Source organism: Kryptolebias marmoratus, linkage group LG12 (assembly GCF_001649575.2).
Source record: "Kryptolebias marmoratus isolate JLee-2015 linkage group LG12, ASM164957v2, whole genome shotgun sequence".
In the NCBI taxonomy this organism is placed as follows: domain Eukaryota; kingdom Metazoa; phylum Chordata; class Actinopteri; order Cyprinodontiformes; family Rivulidae; genus Kryptolebias; species Kryptolebias marmoratus.
The window spans coordinates 24012208-24029406 of NC_051441.1; the positions used below are offsets into that span (position 1 = coordinate 24012208).

Sequence of the window (17199 nt, forward strand, 5' to 3'; positions counted from 1 at the left end):
GTGGTTTCATATCAGGCGGCAGGTATCTGGGCGGGGCTGGAAGGAGAACAGCTCTGCCTAACCAGACAGGCTGATCAGCTCTGTCATCACCAGCATGACAAACCCTGGAACAAATTCTACAAAATAAAACCTGGAACAATCTGTTATCAAACAGTTCTTAGTTACTAAAAGAATGAATAATCTGATGCATGCCAAAACTAATAGATGCAATTTTAGGATAATAATAAAAATAATGATAATAATAAAAAGTATATAATTATATATATTAAATATATATATATACATACATTCCTTAAAGGAATTCATATTACCTGCCACGTTTCATGCCAGAGTTTTGGACTAAAATCATCTTGTGCTGAGAAGGGGTGGAGTTACTGTCCATTTGATCCTTTTGGATGATATGTGCAATCCAATGCAATATTGTGAGATCTTTTGAGATATTTTAGCACTTAGAGTATGTATTGGGAATGACTCTGAGCTACTTCCACACCAAAGTTAAGCTTAATTTTCACAAAATTGGCTGAGTTATAGCCATTTACGTGTTTTTATTTTAATTCTGTTAGCTGTGGCAGTTATCTTGATGTACAACCAATAATTACTTTCAGAAAGTTTCAGAAAGTCAAAGCCTTTTTTGTTTTTGCTAATGTTAAATGGGGTTGAGACCAAAGGTTAACCAGTTGTAGAGGAATATCCAGTGATTACTTCATCAAAATTCATCAACTGAGTCATAAGATACTTTGCTAATAATATAGACAAAAGAACACACACACAGACAAAAACAAAAATTCTATTGTCTTTTTGCCTTCTTCACCAGGCAATAAAAAATCAAACTAGCGTGAACCAGAAACTTTAATCCAGCAGTGAAAGGCTCATCAGTTAATATCAAAATATTCTTCTGCAGTCAAGCTGCTTCTGAGGACAATTTAAAACCAAATGTAACCATCCAACATAACCTAGCATTGTAGGAAATGTTTTTCATACAATGTGTTCCATGATGCACCAAATGTTTTCAATTATTGCAGAATTGGTGGATGGCAAGTGAACCGTGTTTGCAGGCAGGCCAGTTTAGCACCTGGACTCTTCTACTACGAAGCCATGCTTCTTGATATCTTTTGATGATAAATTTGACTGTAGATGATGGGATATTCAAAGTCTTCCAAATTTTCTATTAAGGAACATTATTATTAGCTGCTGCTTTGCTACTCATTCAGCTGTGGAGATGAGAAAGAAAGTTTTTTTTTAAGCTTTAAAACTGCTTTTTTACATTTTCTGGCTATGAATAAGACAGAACAAAGTATTAACATTAAGTGATATGCTATTTAAGAGTGCAAGATATCCACAAAATTATCAAAAGTGTGAATATGAATCATTTTATGCTGATATTGTATTGACATCTACTGGAGTTCATTGTGATTGTTTTTGTGTTGAAAAAAGGTCTAGGCTAAATTGGACTAAATATGGCCTAAAAGCAAAGGTTTATTCAATTTTTACATCAGGTTTCATATTTAAATAAAGTTGTAGCATGCTACGGTTTCATTAAAAAAACATAAAAAAAACTTGATGGGATTTGAATCCTGTTCTCCTACATGTAGGTGCAATGCAAATTCCTTTGCACCAATGAGGCACAACCTGTCAGTGGGATTATTGCACTAATGTCTGTACTGCAGACACCATGGATGCTTAGATTTTTACATCCCCAATTTTGCCCCCTTATTTTATCACATAATCAGGCGCCGATGGTAACACAGATGTTGTTTGGTTGAGGAAAAAGCGACAGACTAAACAAACTGTGTCATGCAGAACTGTAGACATTTAATCTTAAGTAATGTAAGTACAACCTGTATGTTGTTTTTGGGGAAACATTTTTTAAGCCTGAAAAACGATAAAAAATAGGCCCTCATTTGGCTAGCCATTATCTTAACTCAGAAATTCCTCCAGAAAGTTTTCATACAGGTGGCTGGATGGGGGCCAATGACAGTCTCAGAGTGGCAGGCCAGAACCAGAAGTCTAAACAATATATATATATATTTTTTTTATTTATTGGTTCGTTTGTTTTGGTTTCGTTTTGTCTGTTTTGTCTTAAAGCTGTTGTCATATATATATATATATATATATATATATATATAAATGATATGAATATGAATGATATATATATATATATATATATATATATGAAAAAAGTAAATAATTAATTAAAAGTAAGTAATTTAAACTTTTTTCAGTTTAAATTACAAACTGAAAACAGCAGAGTAGTTACTCAGTGATAGATAGATAGATAGATAGATAGATAGATAGATAGATAGATAGATAGATAGATAGATAGATAGATAGATAGATAGATAGATAGATAGATAGATAGATAGATAGATAGATAGATAGATAGATAGATAGATAGATAGATAGATAGATAGATAGATAGATAGATAGAAGATTGGTGGTACAGCGGCGCAGTGGTTAGAGCTGTCATTGGACATTGGGCCTTTCTGGGTGGAATTTACATGTTCTCCCCATGCACACATGGGTTTCCTCCCACAGACCAAAACATTCATGGTTAATTAATACAAATCTCTACAATTGTCCCTAGGTGTGGGTTTAAAGATTTATTTAGAAAATGCTTTCTTTTGTTTTTGAACTTCTAAACATTCAAAAACAATGTTTTTATGTGTAAACAGCAACAGTCTGACATGACCATATCTCACTACCCTTGCTTCACACATTAAACATGGCTACATCTACTTAATCACAGCTTCAAAAAATACCTTATGGCTGATGACCTAATGACGAATACATTTTCAACTATTTACCAGGATGATGAAGTACAGAACAGCTATGTTAGGTATGTAGTTTGTCCAGTAAATCAGAAGTGAGCACAGATGCAAACAGGATACATTTCTACAAGCATTTAAATAAAAAAAAAACAGAGATGTAATTTTTCATCTGTATTTCTACTTTTAAGTGTGAAAGTCATTTATCTGAAACTGACAGATTTATTATCACCCATCATCGAAGGTGAAGTGGTGATATTGTTTTGCCTGTGTCAGTGTGTTAGTTAGTCTGTTAGCAAAATATGTTGTGAACAACTGGACAGATTCTAACGAAACTCCCAGAAATTAATTATCGGATGGGTATCTACAGCTAATTAACATTTGGAGTCAACCCAAGTCAAGATGGCCTCCACAGCTAATCAACCTCATCAAACACAAAAATCCCTCCAACCCAGCCAATTTTACAGATATTGAGGTAAACATTGGGGTGGTAGTAGCTGAGAGGCATCCACAACACAACATTCAGGAGCTCTGGCCACTTATAAACCTATATCGACTGTCTACTTTGTAGATGAGGCTTAAGACTTTCCTTTTTGATAAATACTTATGGTAGGGTTGGCTTGCGTTTCCTGAGCTATCCCTTAGTTAGACTGCTATAGGCTTAGACTGCTGGAGGACAAACTGACCACATTTTCTCACTGTGCTGTCTCCACTTTTAATGTTGTTCATGCAGTTATTGCAGTCATTAACCTTCTGTTCTGTTTTTCTTCCCATAGAAAAGACACCTGGTTCAATCTGTCTGTGTCACTTTACTGTCCTCTCAAACCCCAACCTGTTGAGGCAGATGGCCACCCATCCTAGTTCTAATAGGGCCTTCTTCCTGTTCAAGGGACTTGTTCCTTTCTGCTGTTCCCCACTTGCTTGCTTAGAATGGTGGGTTGAATTTAGGTAAAGATATGATGCAATCTGCTATTTTCCTTGGACTGACAACTTATATTTTACAGTAATTGGGGTGAAGGTAAATGACTTTTGTTATTAATTGGTGCTATACAAATCAAATAAATTAAACAGTCAATCCAGACAGTGCACAGATTTCTGTGTTTGGTCTTACAGTCTCAAACAAGTTTTGTTGACCAGTAGCTGGTGCTTAGCTCTGGTGTTGCTGCCATTTCCCTTCTTTGTCTTGATAATGAGCCTATTCATATTAGCTGCTATGATGCCTGACAGGAGCTTCTGCTTCATACAGAGGAAGGTGATTGGCTTGTAGTTGGATGTAACTGCCTTTCAGGGGGTCCTTTATGATCAGTACTGTCCGGCTTTTTTATTATTGGTGTAGATTCTCAGCCATCCAGGATACGGTAAATCCAAAAAAAAGGGAAAAAACAAAAACAACTGGACTTCTGTTCTGTAGCACAAGACATTATGCTTCTCCTCAAAGAAGCTTTCTCAGTACAAAAGATTCTTCTTAATTCTTTTGAATTGACAAAGCTCCTTGCATGAGAAGTAAAATGTCTTCAGCTACAGGACAGAAGTCCAGTTGTTTTTGTTTTTTTACCCTTTTTGTCCCTTTATTAGCAGATTGTCATTTTTGCTGCTAGGTGTTCTTGGAGAGCAGTCGGTGTCTTTAGCAAGTAGGTGTGGGTCATGTCAGGCCTTGGTGCAGTACAGCTCTTCATACCTGAGACTGTAAAGAATGAGATTGTAAAGTCAACCAGCCAAAAATAAGTTTTCAAGAATAGGGTGAGGGGTCAACCATTTGGGAGGTGCTCAGAGGAGAGTGAAAGGTAGTGTACCAAGAACTTGTTGGAGAAATTGTGTCTCATAGCTGGCTGGGAAATGGCCTGGAGACTAGAAAGATGAAGGTTTGGGAATCTCTGCTCAAGCTAATGCAACAATGACCAATCCCATATAGGTAGTACATGCTGGCTGGCTGGATGGATGCATGAATAGATGGATGCATGGAGGGATTAATAATACTGCTTTAAACTCCATCACTGTCCCACAAAATAGAGAATCAGAAAAGTGATCTCTGTTTTTTCCATCATAATCTTTATTGAGTTGCTGGTATATGTTTACCTGCAATCAGCGAAATCTCCTTTAATACACTTACAGGTACGTGACTAACAGTTCTATATTTATGACAAATGTAAAATGTTAAAACACCAACCAGTTTTATCAAGTTGTATACATCTTCTTGTTTTAAAAAACAAAACACAATGTTACATAATTTGCTACATACATTTTTTTCTTATATATTACATGGCCTCTTTCTTCATTTTCCTTAGTGTAATATATGAAGAATGTTGTCACTATCAACATGTACAATTAAATTATTACGAACAATGATGAGGGCTCATGATGTATTCCAGGAATTTAATCAAGTAAAGTATCTGGTAGTTTGCCAAAATCTCCACTTGTATGTTCATTGAAAAGAGTACTCTCCACAGGAAAGGAAAAAACAAAACAAAACAAGAAAAATTAGAAGAAATAATTGCCTCTCTTTGAATCCCCTTTTTCTGAATTTACAATAAGTTGTTTTTAACCTCACATATTTAAATTTTTTGTTATTTTCTATTATTACAAATAAATTGCAAATCATCATTGGGCTTCTAAACAAGCCAATTGACCACATCAAGTACAGAAGGTTGTGTTTGTCATCAGCAGCCACTGCTCCAGCAGTCAATCCCCAAATCCCATCTTTACAAGCATGGCCATCAAGGTGTCCTGGTTTGATGAGTCCACAGAAGGCTGCATGTAAACAAGACATGATCAGTCTTTGAAATCTGCCAAAGATCACAATAAAGTGCCTTGAAAAACTATTTACTCATGTTGGCATTTTCATAATTGTGTTGCATCACAATCTAGAATTTAAATTGATTTTTTTTTATTTTCTGCAATTTATCTACAAGAAATATGCTCAATAAAAAAATATATAATAAATGGCACCTATAAGGAATTGGCTCAATTTGGAGATAATTTGGTTAACATGCTGACCAAAATGATGGTAATCTCATTCAATCAATCGATAGATATTATATATGCTACACTTAACAACTATGCCTGATGAGGGATCACAAACTACATAATTTATCAAATCAACTAAAGCCAACTGAATAGTATCAAGTTTTTGCAATGATGACAGTTTAAATGGTAAACAAACATAAACAACCATCGGCTGTCACTTTGTCAGCATTCTCCCTGTCTTGCTGTTTGCCATTTTTACTTTGATATTCCTGCTATTTCCCAATGTCTTCTGACGATATTTTCTGTCTCCCACCCTCTCTTTTTCATTGGCTGTTGGAAACACATGTTTGCAGTTGGATTGGTAATCAGTTCACTCTACCCGATTTTGTCTGGGTTTAGTTTAAGAAATTCAAACATGTTCGATTAACTGCAACTCAGGTTAGGTCAGGTCTGTTCCTCTCACCAGCCATCCTGACTGTCCCCAACTAGTGCAGACTTTGCCCAAATTTAGCAATTTGGCAAAAAAAAACTGTGTAGTGCGTCCTCAGCTTTAAAGTTGAGATTAACAGAAAGATTCCACAATACATGGTGTAGCCCCATTGTTCTTGTAGGATCTCTGTATGAATCATAGTGATTTGTTAATCAACATTTTTATTTATAAGGCACCAAGTTTAAATGCTTCTTTATCTTTTTGGTATTTTTTTTCTTATGAAACCAGACCAAACTTTGAGCTCTACTGTAATTACAATTAAAACTGGATGTTTATATAAACTGTATAAAAAGACAGAACCATTTGTTTCTCATTGTTTGCCGATAACTCAGATTAAATCTTTCCTGTTTAAGATCAATTAGGATTCTCAAAAATATTTCTATTTGTTAATGCCCAAATAATGAGAGAGAATTTATTTATTTTTATTTTTTTTTACAGAATATTTTCTTCAAAGTCACGAGTTTATATCCATTTGCTTAGTATTTGGTAGCATTGCCTTTAAACTGTCTGACTTTGGTCAGTTGTTGTGGGTTTTCTTCCACATACGTCTCACAATAATTTGCTGTGATTTTGTCCCATTTCTCCTGACCGAACTGGTGGAACTGAGTCAGGTTTGAAGGCCTCCTTACTCACACACACACCTTTTCAACTCTGCCCACAAATTTTCTGTTGGATTGAGATCAGGGTTTTATGATGACCACTCCAAAACACTGACCTTGTTGTCTTTAAGCCACTTTGTAACTAATTCTGCCACATGCTGAGGGTCATTATCCATCTGAAGACCCACTTACCAAGCTTTAACTTTCTGGCTGGTGTCTTGAGATGTTTCTGTCAGAATCTGTACTTTTTGAGTTATTTTGGTAATCATTTGTATTTGGTTCTTACTCATGTATCTATAGTTCTGTTATCCTCGTGTTTAATATTATTATGTTCTTGTGTAATTTTACTCCCTGTGAACTCTGTTCCTTGTACCATCATTCACCTGCCATCAGTCTTTTGTTCCTCAGTGATTTTCCCTGTCAGCCTACCACTTACATCTACAAACGTCTCTAGTTAGTAATCACTTGGCTGTCCCCCTCCCTCCTCAGCTCTGTCTTTATATTCAGTTTTTTCCATCTTCTCTCAGTGGTTGATTGTTGGTCCTTATCACAGTCAGGTCTGCTCCTTGTGTCATCCTCCTTGTGTTCCAGTGTGTTTGAAGTGTGCCTTAAAATTCATCCACAGGTGTACCTCCAATTAACTCAAATGTTGTCAACTAACCAATCAAAAGTTTCTAAAGCCATAACATCATTAACTGGCTTTCTCAAATTGTTTAAAGACATAGTAACCTTGGTGTATGTAAACATGTGATTTTTAAGAAAGTAATAAAAACATTCTCTTTCTTATTATTTGTGCATTTAGCAAACAGTACTAATAATTTTGGGAAACCTAATTGAAGTAAAACAGGAAATATTTAGTCCGATTTAATGGCAAACAGTAAGAAACAAATGGGTATGTGCCTTTTTTTTAATGTGTGTAAACATCTGGTTTAAACTATACTTCTTTGTGTGTGTGTGGCAGGGGGAGGGGGGTGTATGTGTGCACAACCTGGGGTTCCCACTGTTGTCATCCACTGTGTCCTCAGTCACTTCAGCATCACGTGCTTGCGTTTGTTCAAGGTAGTAGACTGCAAGGCAACAGAACAGGTTTTCCTTTTGCTGTGATAGTTGGACCATCCAACTCTGACAACATTCAAGTAGACCATCTTGGATCTAATTTTAACCAACCTACTTGTGATATTACACAGTCACCTGTCTGATATGTGCACAGAGTTGAGTCCATCTGATAGACTAAGAAAACCAAATGACCAATTTGGTAGAGATACAGCAATGTGCTTACCATTCTCAGGTTGGTATGGCTCTGAGCCCTCTGTTCCTTTTCCAGCATTAGGAGCATTAACATCTGTTTCTGCAAAGCTCCCTTGGCTGCACACATCAAAACATTTTGACAATTTTGTTGTCATCTTCATTTACAGAAAGGACAATAATGACTCAGCACCAAACCATTTCATAAAAATATGAGGTGATAGCATTTCGGGATATACTATCCTTTTATCTTGTGGGAGAGTTAAGAAGGATCTCTCACAATACTAAGGGTTTTGTCCTATATACGTATCTGCTTGAACAAAATCTCTAAAGAAGATCATGATGAGTTTCTGCCATTCTCAACACACTGCACAGTATTTTTTGTTAAGATGCTCTCAGTACTCCCTCAATAAAAAGGTGGTAAATATGGAGAGAAGTCTCAATTAAACTGAAACTCTGAAAATTTTCTGATCTATTGCATCATTTGCGCCCATCACCAAAGACAGAGCAATAATATTTTTGCCCATGTATATGTGTGTGTTTGTTTGTGTGAACACTGAGCAAAATAGCTCATAAATCACTGAATGGATTTTAATAAAAAGTAACACTGTCTATCGCTTAATAGTCTCATCCTGATATAGCTGACATAACTAGAAATGTTGTGGAGTTAAGGGTGGCCCTGTATGCAGATAACCTTCTGTTACTCCTGTCTGTCCACCTTCTATCCCCGCTGCCATTTCAGTTCTAGATGCATTTGGTAAAATTTCTGGATATAAACTTAATCTTGGCAAAAGTGAGGTATTTGAGACAGCTGTGGAACAGTGGAAGGGCAGTCATCTTGGGACTGAAGAGTTGTAGGTTTGATTTCCTGCCAAGCCCATATGTCACATTGTCTTTAAGCAAGACACCTAATCCCCAACTGCTCCGCAGGCATTTAAATAGCTGCTCACTGCTCCACTTGTGTGTCTCGCATGTGTGATGGGTCAAATGCAGAGAACAAATTTTGTCACTGTATGTGCACATACAATTATGTACTTTCTTTCTTCTGATCTGCAATTCAAGGTAATCAATTCAATTTTTTTTTATACATAGTAGACACAGTTGTTAATCTTTATAAGATTTTTTCTCTCTCTTTGCTTATGCAAATTAAATGTGATTTTAAGCAGTGGTTTCTCTCAAATCTTTTTGTGGTTGCAAGAATTAATACTGTCAAAATGAATATCTTCCCATGCTTTTTATATGCATTTCAATGTATCTGTTCCCTTGAGCTTTTTACTAGAAGTTTATTTGTCTTATTCTGGATTTTATTTAGAGCAAGAAACCACCCAGGCTGCTTCATCAAGTCTTACAGAGGCCCAAAGCTCTAAGTGGAATGGACTACCTAACCGCTTGTATTATTACTGGGCTAATATAGGAAATCTAAATTATTGTGTTCAGTATGAGGAGAATGAATTGCTCCATCATGGAGGGTTATAGAAGCAAATTCTGCTCATGCAGTAGAAATAAAAGCTTTGCTACGCATCTCTTCACTTTTCTACTTCTAGTTACACTAAGAATGTGATAGTGGCTGCCTGTCTTACAGCCTGAGTTAAATTTAGATGCCATTTTGTCCTGAAAATACTCTACTGGAGATCTACCAGCAGGAAATCTTATTTTTCATCCATCAGTATTGGATAACACTTTCTCTATGTGGAATAGGTTGGGTCTAAAAACATGGAGATTGATTCTATTCTTCTTTTCAACAACTAGTAAATAACTTATACAGTAATAGAGTTTGTTATGTACACTTCTTTCAGATACCTTCAAGCTCAACATTATGTCTGTAGTTCATCCCAAGAATTCTCAGCTATTCCTAACCCTTCTGATTTTGAAGTGTTTCTGCAACCTCTCCCCTCACTGAAAGGGGTGATGTCTTCAATATGTTCAAGTATTTTAACCTTTCAAATTCTCCCACTGTGTTAAAACTGTATGGGAGACAGACTTGGGACTGTTGATTTCAGACAATGTTTGGAGGGAGAGTATAAAGAGGGTACACAGACCTTTATTCTTATGTGTCCCCTGTATTTCTTTTCTTTTTTTTGCCCTATGCTGTCACAGTAGCTCCCTTTAGTGACAAGCAGTAATAACATAATGACACAACATAAATTCACTGTGTAAACCTAGAAACCTAAGAACAAAACATACACATTTTTGAGATGTCCTTCCATGAAGTGGTTCTTGTATGTAATTATTATGTTATCTAATGTACCTGGAGAGGATAACCCTTTCTCTCCTATGTTAAAAGGTACAGATTGTCAAATTATTCTGTTTTGAAGTGTGTGTATGTGCATCTATCTATATACACACACACACACATGCATATATATATATATATATATATATATATATATTATATATATATATATATATATATATATATTTATAATATGCATTGTAATATATGCATACTTACAGATCTTTTATTTTTTTAAATTATTTATTCATTCATGGATTCATCTATTTGATTATGTATTTGTTTATTCTATGTGTTTATTAGGGGAAGGTGCCAGCTGGGGATTTAAGTTTATTTGTTAGTCACTGTTGATTAAACATTTTAAAAATTTTATAAACAGAATGTTTAAAAAATATATATATTGTTCTTTTGCTAATCTGATTCAGCATTCTTGCTCTTTTTTTTTTTGTTGTCTTGTGCTAATTTTAGCTTCAGCATGTTTAGCAAATTTTATCTTATTTTTTCCCCTGTTTAGCTTTAGTATTTGTTTTGGTACTTTTAGCTACTGTTTTGCTAACTCTAGCTACTGTTCAGCACCTTTTAGCTTTTAGCCCATGTTCTGATGTTTGTAACTACTGTTGTGTAGCTACTACTACTACTACTAAAGGTTCTGCTACTTTTAGTATTTCCCTACTGTTCTGCTGCTTTTAGTTTTTATGTTGTGTTCTACTGCTTTTAGTTTCCAGCTCATTTAAGTCTCTGTTCTGCTTATTTTAACTTTAAAAACTCAAGTTCAGCTTTTTTACCAAATTTCAGCATAATCATTCAGCACTCAGCATTCACAATGCATTTTCTCAGCAAGGCAGACTCCCAAACATTTAGTGCTACTGAGCTTTTCTATGGGGGATGGACTGTTGGAAAGGAGACAATGATCAGACATTTTTATAAAGGCCACAATCAGTCCCTTAGTTTTGTTTAACTCCACTCCAGCTTACTAGCTGTTTCTTCTCTGCTCAATAGGATGGTTTATCTTCATTGCTGATGATTTAGCTGTACATTTGTGTGTCAGAAGAGTAAAGGACTGAGCACACATCCTTGAGGAGTCCCTGTACTCTGTTTGATGAAGTTGGATGTTTTACTGCTGACACAGACTCTGTTGTCTTCCTGGCATAAAGTTTACAACATCCAACTACATCCGAAGAACTTTCTGTTCTTGTAAAAACAATAAAATGTTGATTAAAATGTCTGAATGTGGATGAGCAGCTGCTGCATCTTTGTATCATGCCATTTTTGAACTATGCTGAGTTACAGGAATAAAATTGAAGCTGTGTTACGAAAACATTCTTTTTGTCATTAGATCACCTACTGAAAAACTGGTGTGTTTCAATCAATAAACAAACAAACAAACAATAAAAACACTTGGGAGATTTTTTAAAGTTGTTTCATACAAACCTTGGTGTAATGATGGCTTTAGGTAGTGCTAACACTTCAGGTGTAGGAGATTTCTCAACCAGTGTCTGAGCTGTGTGGAGCATGTCACCAGGATGCTTTGCTTCTGAAATCTCCATGACTGGAGCTACTGCAGCATCATCCATTTGATTCAGTTCCTTCACTTTGGTGGAACTGCCATTAAGGTCAGAAGGGTGGTCTGAGTCTGAGAAGGCTTTAACTGGAATGTCACCGGGCTGAGAGAGGGCAGAGCTAACAAAAAGAATAACGGGAAAATAACATTCATCATGCAATGCTGTGTCGTAAATTCTTAAATGGATTATCCAGTCAACTCTGAAATGTTCTATTAGAAACAGTTAGTACCTTAATCAGCCTTGGCATAGAGAATGAAGTATTGAGAAAGCAGCAAAAGTCTTCATCTAGGCTAGGTTAATGGCTAGCCAAGCAAGGGCCTGTTTTTGTTTGTATGTTTGTTTTGCTTTTAATCATTTTTTAGGCTTCTAAAACAACTCTCTCTCAAAACGGTGTGAAAAAAACACTACATTTACTAATATTAAACATCCACTACGGGGTTACCATGTAAGGCTGGGGCCTTTCTGTGTGGAGTTTACATGTTCTCCCCATGCTCTCCTCATGCATGCATGGGTTTACTCTGGCTTTCCTTCCACTGATCAAAAACATGCATGTTAGGTTCATTGGTGACCCTAAACTGTCCCTAGGTGTGAGTTACAGTGAGAATGGTGGTTTGTCTCTATATGTCTCTCTATGTGTTCCTATGATGGATGGTGACCTGTCCAGGGTCTCCCTCACCTCTTGCCCAATTACTACTGAACTGACCCTGTGCCCCTGCGCAGAAAAGTGGGTATATAAACAAATGGATATTTAAAACACTGTTGTCAAATTAACAATCACAAAGGCGATTTTGTGTGAAACTGTCTTAATCGATTCAATTAATCTTTACCTACTCAGTTTTTTAAACAATCCATTCAGTGAATAATTTAGAGGTTTTCTATTCTAATTTTCTATATTCTATTCTTAGAGGGGCTACAGTAAATCTAGAACCACTAGATTAGGAAAAACTAGACACTGCCAATAATGAGGTTTAGTCTGAAGCTAATAGGGCTCATACCTGTACATGGAGTCCCCCAGTGGCCGACTGGTGTCAAAACAATCAGGAAGTATGATGATGTAATCCTCAGAAGAACTGGAAGAGGAGCAACTATTCGTTCTCTCTTTTTTTTTCTCTACTGCTTCCTCCTTCTCCTCCTCTGGTTCCTTCTCTGTCTCCTTGACTTTGGATTTAGATATTCGCTGCATACCAGGCTGTTCAGCTTTTTCTTTGATGGAAACAAGAAAACAAACATCTTCTAAATATGTGAACTAGTAAAAAGTTACAATTCAAAAGTTTGAACCCCTGCAGATCTGACCCAGATTAAAAAACAAAATATCAAATTATCAGTATCAGTATCAAATTAAAACTACATTTACAAAAAGCAAAAAGAAAAGGAATAAATTCTATTGTATAAAATGAATTACTCCCAGAAGGGAAGGGAAGCCAGAATGCCCCAGCAGGAAATAATAAAATTTAAACCTGAATTTCATTTAAAAAAAAATTCTTATGGGAAATAAATATTAAGTTTTAGTAAAAGTGAAGACAATAATAAGAAATGTACTATGAATTTTTTTTTAAAAGTATCCATGTACTTTTATTACTTTTTGCCTAAACTATTACTTCACAATATTTTTTATAAACATTTAATAGTGTGCTCTTTACATTTTAGTAAAAAACGTTTTGATGTTAAATAGAAAACTTTCTTACCCAAGATGCTGTAATTAACGTCAGTTACTTTCTGGTTTAGACCCACAAACGGGTCGCTCTTGTTCAGCAGCTTGCCATCTTGAGTCAGAGGAGACGTGCAGGGAGTCCCTTCTGGGTGCAAGAAAAATATTTTAACTCAAGTTAGGTCTGTTCAAGACAGTTACCAACAGATTTATACATACACTTTAATTACAGCTACCACAAAACAGAAATTATTACATTTAAAGGGAAGCATTTATTATCTCAAAGTCAGCATTAGTGAGGTGAATCAAACATTAAAGGAATAGTTTGGTGATTTTTGAAGTGATGTTCTGTCTAATAGTTATCAACAGTTAGTACCTTTTCAGTCAGAGCATGGAGTGTGGAGAAAAGGGCAAAGGTTTTTGTCCAGGCTTGGCTAATGACTAGCTAAATAAAGACCAGTTTTTTTAAATAGTTCACTCAAAAAACAACTCTTTCTCAAAAACAACATGCCGGTGTGAAAGACTATTAGTTATTATAAAACCTCTATACTTGAAGTGTAGAGATCATTTGTTTAGTTTGTTGCAGTTTTCTAAACTGAGCATCTGTGTTACTGCGCAAATGTATGTTTGCTGAGCAAAGACAGACCATGTTCATACCGATGTTGTTGAACCTGCTGAATATATCTTGGGCCCCGTTTAGACAACGCTATTTTTAAGTGAAACCGGAACATTTCTGTTGCCAGTCATGTATGGGACAACAGCAATCGTTTTCGCTGACACAGAAACTTTTTGATTCCAGGACTCAGAGTGGAAGTTTTTGGAGACTCTAGGCATCACTTCAAAGAAAACTGCAAGTTACATGAACTCACACATGTAAGGTTGCAGTCAGTTAATAGGTATTCTGCACACATGTGAGTAGATCAACAACAGTAACAATGGCGGATAGCAGGGTACTGTTTGTGCTACTCACCCTTTCTTTACTTGTAGAATCAGTGCAACTTCATCATCGGTCCAAACAAACATTTGTGTATTCACCATTTTGTAATTGTTTTCATGCTCAAACTGAAGTGCATGCATGTATCACTGAAATACAAAAATCACAGTGCCAGCTAGTGACCTGGGATGGTAACTACAGCAGATTCAACAAGGACAGTATTACAATGAAATAATGTAACTTTTTCATATTCAACATTGGAAAATCTCTAAAGTTTCCAGAGAATACTTACATGTAAACAAGGCCTTGCACACATACTATACATTCTTGCTGAACACGCATACATTCTTGCAAAATACACACATACATTTGCATAGTAACATAGTAACACAGACATTCAGTTGAGAAAATAGCAACAAACAGAAATACATGCAAAAGTGTAGAGGTTTCATATTAGCACCAGTACTGCACCTTGCAAAAGTCTTCATCCCTAAACTTTCTATTTTGTTGCCTTTAAGCCTGGAATTTTATTGGGTTGTTAATTTGATTCAACATAATAACTCTCCAAAAATAGTCCAAATGATTGAAGTTAAATAATGAAAAAACTTGTTCAAAAGAATTTTGAAAAATATATATGAACTGAAAAGTAGATATGTATAAAGCCCCTTTGCAGCCCCTCCACAATTACTTTTAGACACCACTTAATGTGTTAAATAAGATCCACCCATGAGCAGTTTAAAATTATGTAAATCTATCAAATATTCTTAAGTGGTTCAATAGAAGCAATTGGACTTCTCTTGATTCTTGAAGACGTTTCACCTGTTGTCTAAAAGGCTTCCTCAGTTCTGATCACGGGTTGGGAGTTCTAGGCTGATAAGGCCCTGTTTAACAAAAATAATCTCTGAAAACATTAGTGTTTTTTCAGTGTTTACTGTGACAAATCAATAAGAAAAAAGATTAGTTGTGTGTTGTGATTGGCGAACATGGGTACAAAAAAGGCAGGGGACTTGACACTAAAACTATGTTATAAAATATGTAAATATATATATATATATATATTCAGATTTACAGCAACACTGATGCCAGGCTTTCAACAAGGCATGCATGCAGTCTAGACCATGTAAACATTTACATTCAAAAATGGTGAATACATGGACATTTGTTTAGGCCAACAGTGAAGTTGGGCTGCTGTTACATGTTTAAAAGAGTAACACTAACAGCACTCTGCTATTATTAATGTTGTCAATTACTTATGCATACACAGAACAGTTATTTACTACAGTCGTCTGTGGTGGGGACATTTCATTTCACATGTTGCAGCTTCCTTTTAAATGGAAGTGTCTGAAAATCTCTAATCTGAGGGGCCACGCAAAGCTGTTTTTCAGTCAAACTGAAACATTTATGTTGCAGTTTAGCCGTTCATTTACACAACAGCGGTTGGATTACCTGGCACTGAAACTTTTTAAACCCAGCTCTCAGAGTGGAACTTTTCAAACAATCCCATTTGCATTTCAAAGGAAGCCGCAACATGTGAAGACACATGTGCACCGCAGACGGCTGCGGTCATTAGCTGGTCTACGCACGTACAAGTACATCAACAAACATAATAATGGTGGACAGCAGAGTGCCGTTTATGTTACTGTCAGGATTCAGTTTTGTTTGTTTCTTTGTGTATTGTCTATTGTTCATGGTCTCTGGTCCCTTGTCTCTCGCCTTGCCTTGCCGTTTTGGATCTTGTTTTGTTAAGTTTTTGCTGCCTCGTCAGCCCTTGTTTTTGTTCATTTCTTTAGTTAATAAATTAGTTTTTTATTAGAAGTCTGCACTCTGGGTTTGCCTCCTTCTCCACCCCTCATGACAGTTATTCACCCTTTTCAACATGTAGCAGCAGCCCAACCTCACTGTAAGTCCAAACAAAGGTCTGTGTATTCACCATTTTGATATTACCATTTCCATGCTAAAGACACTTGTGTCTGTGTGCATGAGCATGTCAGCTCCAACTAGTGGTTTGGCTTGGAAACTACAGCTGGCTCAACGAGCACAGCAGCATTGTGTAAATGTGCAACTTCTTTTCCAATCAACCAAAAGTTTCAGTGTCAGACAATCCAGTTGCTGTTGTCATGTAAACTAATGGCTGAACAGCAACAGAAATGTTACTGTTTCACTGAAAAACAGCTTTATGTAAACAGCTCTAAGTCATAATCGCATTAATAAGGCCATTAAGATCACACGAGTCACTGACCCACCACTCCATCCAGTGAGTTGTTTGAGTTGTTGACACTTGTTGAATGTTTCCTAACCAGACCAACATGTGAGCTAATTGTGAATGATTGTGAAACTGCTTGTAAAGAAGAGTCAATGAACAGATGACTGATTCATTTATATCTCAAGGACAAGGGACACTCTTTTAAGAGCAGTAATGTGCACATTTTAGAAGGGAAGAGAGGTGGTTTGAAAGAGGAGTGAAATAAACCATCTACATTAAACATGAAAAAACAACTATAAACTAAGAAGATGGTCTCAAGTTCCATCTTTCTAAGTGAAGTGAAGTGAAGTGAGATTTATTTATATAGCACTTTTCAGCAACAAGGCGATCCAAAGTGCTTTACAACAGAAATAAAAACAGAATCCAATACAGCAAGTACATAATGAAACACAAAAAAAGAAAGAAAAAACACATCAATCATCCATCCATCCATCCATCCATTCTCTTCCGCTTATCCGGGGTCGGGTCGCGGGGGCAGCAGCCTAAGCAGGGAGAC

The 17199-nt window shown here is 36.1% G+C and overlaps 1 protein-coding gene across 2 annotated transcripts in view; it reads right to left on the minus strand.

The window, feature by feature from the left end:
* Positions 1 to 4782: 4782 nt before the first annotated feature.
* The window catches only part of nbr1b (NBR1 autophagy cargo receptor b), a 38738-nt gene continuing 26321 nt past the window's right edge, over positions 4783 to 17199 (minus strand). For both annotated transcript variants that reach the window (XM_017432213.3, XM_017432212.3), the window contains exons 15-20: positions 13544 to 13654; positions 12854 to 13061; positions 11728 to 11976; positions 8098 to 8183; positions 7807 to 7885; positions 4783 to 5513 (exon numbers count right to left, since the gene is read on the minus strand). In XM_017432213.3, the coding sequence (XP_017287702.1) occupies positions 5480 to 5513; positions 7807 to 7885; positions 8098 to 8183; positions 11728 to 11976; positions 12854 to 13061; positions 13544 to 13654 (767 nt within the window). In that variant the 3' untranslated portion in view covers positions 4783 to 5479. The remainder of the gene's footprint in view (positions 5514 to 7806; positions 7886 to 8097; positions 8184 to 11727; positions 11977 to 12853; positions 13062 to 13543; positions 13655 to 17199) is intronic.